At 35.3% G+C, this 3,524-nt stretch overlaps 1 protein-coding gene across 1 annotated transcript; it reads left to right on the plus strand.

The window, feature by feature from the left end:
• The first annotated feature begins 240 nt into the window (after positions 1 to 240).
• On the plus strand, positions 241 to 2,852 carry LOC114302278 (uncharacterized). Its single transcript, XM_082900505.1, has 2 exons — positions 241 to 1,177; positions 1,861 to 2,852. The coding sequence occupies exons 1-2, from the start codon at positions 296 to 298 to the stop codon at positions 2,626 to 2,628; spliced, it is 1,650 nt and encodes a 549-aa protein (XP_082756631.1). The 5' UTR covers positions 241 to 295; the 3' UTR covers positions 2,629 to 2,852.
• The last annotated feature ends 672 nt before the right edge of the window (positions 2,853 to 3,524 follow it).

Below are 3,524 nucleotides of genomic sequence, written 5' to 3' on the forward strand. Positions count from 1 at the left end.
ACTGAGAACGATTATAATATCTTTACTTAACTATCATCTTGAGTAATTTTTAATATTGTTGAACATCAAAGCCTAATTTTTAAAAGTGAAGTAAACCATATTAGTTTTCTATTTGTTAACTCAAAAACAAATTTTGATTGACTGGAAATGGTATTAACAATTTCACCTGGTCAATGATCATTAGTGATCATCCATGAATCTTCTTTGTTAGACACATATACCTTGTTGGTTTAGCTAAACAACTTATGTTATAAATCCATTTCTTCTAATTTCTGGGTTTAGCTCTAAAGAGAAAATGGATGACAGCTTGATAGGTGCTGCTCAAACTGGTGATGTAGAAACTCTGTACAACTTAATTCAAGGAGACCCTTTTGTTCTTGATAAGATTGATCAAGTCCCCTTTGTGGACACTCCTTTACATGTTGCTATATCAGCCAACCAAACCCATTTTGCAAAAGAGATTGCAAGCCTCCAACCATCATTTGTAGTCAAGCTAAATCAGTATGGGTATAGCCCCATTCACTTGGCTTCAATGGTTGGACAAGCAGAGATTGTGAAAGAGCTCATCACAATTGATCCCAAACTCCGCCTTCTAAAGGGACGAGAGAAGACAACTCCGCTTCATTGCGCTACCATGGCTGGCCACACCGATGTCATCAATCTCTTGCTCGACGGTTGTCCACAGTCACTTGTGGAGTTGACAATTTGGAATGAGACTGCACTTCACTTGGCAGTGAAGAGTAACCAATTGGAAGCATTTAAATTGTTGTTTGAGTGGCTGCAAAAGCTTCAAAACATCGAGGTTGGTGCCTCTGCCATTTTGCTTGCATTGGAAAGTGCCAAATTACAACGGTTAGGAATGCAATTAAAATTGGCACGATTTCTCGATAAGAAGGAAGTGGAGAGGTTGTGGTGTTCCTTTGCTTGCAGTAAGAGGGAAGTGGAAGACTTCAAGATAATAAAGGATGGGCTCGAGAAAATCAAGAGGGAAGAGGTGTTGAACTGGAAAGACAAAGAAGGCAACACTATTCTGCACCTTGCAACATTCACCAAGCAATATGAGGTAAATCATCATACCCCATCATGGCCCTCTGGTTTTAGATTTTCTTACTGTACTATAGTTTTTTTCTTTTCACTCGCCTATCCAAGAAAATTTTATGGAGTATTTTTTGTTTCAAATATTACATATTTGAAGATAATTTGAGAAGTTTCTTATTTAGCACATACAGAAACAGGAGATTATTCAAGAAATGGAAAATTTACATGGCTAAAAGTTCTTTAAGTTGTTGTTGTTGTTGCTGGGTTTTTTTATTTATTTTTTTATTTTTATTTTTTTTTAGAACAGGGCAATTGGTTTCGCTTAATTAATTGCCCTGCTTTGTTACAACTTGGAAATGACCTGCTAATATTTTTTTGTCCTGCCTACTAACTTTAATTTAAGTTCTATGGACTTGACCAATATTGATTATAGTTTGGGCATAGAATTAAAACTGCCAATACATCATCTTGGTGAAGGAAAGCAATCAACCAGTAGTTAGATTGAGCCTAACTCCCTAAAGTTATAGTGTGGTAGATTTAGGTTAATTGGGAAAACGTTTTTCATTTTTTTAAATGAAAAACATTTTCTACTAAAATAAATTTCTTTTTGGTTGATCACAAAAAAAGTTTCCATTAGCTTTCGTTTTTTGTTATACAAAATGCCAGAAAATACCGAAAATTCTTTTAGGAAAATGTCTTGGACTGAAACAAAAAAAAGCGTAAAACTACATCCTTTGTTCCACCTTGACTTAAAAGACATTGATGACTGTTCTAGATTTAGTAATTGACTCCATTTTTGCATGATTTTCTTAATAAAAATGCTTTCCATATTTACAAATAATTAAGATATTACTTAGCAAGAATCCAGTACCCGGAACTCAATTGGATGTAAATGCTGTCAATGGAAATAATCAGACCGCTCTTGACATCTTATTCCAACTTCGAAGAGAGAAAGAAGACAAAGAAATTGAAACTATCCTTCGTCAAGCAGGCACAGTGACTGCTGGACAGATAATCACCCCACCACCATCCACCACTACAACGACACCACCCAAAACCTTCGAACTAAAAGGCCATCCCCCTCCAATCAACTCTAACAACATTATGATTATTGCATCCATTTTGCTTGCAATAACATGCTTTTTAACCGGAGTCTACCCTCCTGGCGGTGTTTGGCAATATGATTACAAGTCAAGTTTCAACGCTACTACAACAACAGAATACAAAGCTGGAACAGCAATAATGGCTGCATCGACTATATCTGTATTTTTCATGTTTTTTAATTTGTTTGGGTTCTTTGCCTCTTTACTCATAATATGTGTCCTCATTAAGGGTTCTCCTTTGCGCTGGTTGTTCGTTGGAGTGGTAGCAGCATTTTCAACAGCATACTTGCTTGCATTAGCTCTTATAACCCCTGATGAAAAGTTGCCTACAATTCTAAACATCTTTTTTTCTACATCGGCCATGTTTGTCTTCCCTCTTGCCATGGAAGCTTGGATTCATCGCAAGAAGTGTAAAGGGTCACATGTGACAAATGGAGAAGTCAGAGTGAAAGGGAAAGTTGTCACACCCCATGGCTTGCTGGCCTAAAATCAATGATCAGATGGTAGAAAGATATAGCATCCCTTGTTGGAAGCTATTTTTAGAAACAATATGAACCCTAGCAACATCAATAATTAAGGAACATCCTTGTGGCAGGGTGTATAAATAATGGAGCTGCTAGGTTTGTTATTGTAAAGTAGGCGTATTTCTATGTGAATAAAGTTTGAAATATTACTATATGATATAACATCATAATTCGTGGTTTTTCACTACGCGATCTAGTTTCTTCTTTTCCATTATCCTCCAATTAATTGTGCGTCTTTTGTTATGTATGAATTCTCATTTTGTATGTTAAATGTAGTTTTGTTTATATAAATTCATTACCATTAGAATTCTGTAACTTCATGGAAAGAAAAGAAAATTATACCAATGGTTCCATACTTTACCTTTTATGTCAATTTATTACACGTAATTTCAATTTCGTTAATTTTTTCCTTGCATTATTGAATGTCTCTAATTAGTTCTACTGTTAAATGAATAAAAATCACAGTGTACAGCTACGTGCACCAGTGATTCAACGCTTTTGCTTAATTAATTTTAATCTCAAGTAATTAAGAAAGGAGATGGTGAACGATCATTTTCATCGAGTCAGAGCCAGTTTATTGGTAGGACTTTTGCAGAAAGTATGAAACACTACGGAAATTCCCCTGCCTCGGTAGATCATTCTATTTTAGTTATTATCTATTTGCTCCTTACGAGGTAATAAGATCATTCATTATGAATTTATTGGGACAAATAACAAAGTCCTCTAATGAAAACTTCAATTCCAAGAAGCACTGAAATGGAATTTACTCTCAAAATGCTTCCTTCATCCCCCATATTGCTTTCCTTTTGAGCAAGAATTTGGAATTTTATTCACAGGATGAAAATAAGAATTTGGATCA

Source organism: Camellia sinensis, chromosome 13, assembly GCF_055761805.1.
Source record: "Camellia sinensis isolate YWXY chromosome 13, ASM5576180v1, whole genome shotgun sequence".
NCBI lineage: Eukaryota > Viridiplantae > Streptophyta > Magnoliopsida > Ericales > Theaceae > Camellia > Camellia sinensis.

Coding starts and splice junctions, on each gene's coding strand:
- LOC114302278 (XM_082900505.1), top strand. CDS start 296: ATGGATGACAGCTTGATAGGTGCTGCTCAAACTGGTGATGTAGAAACT. Junction 1,178..1,860: donor ATGGAGTATTTTTTGTTTCA/AATATTACATAT, acceptor TAATAAAAATGC/TTTCCATATTTACAAATAAT.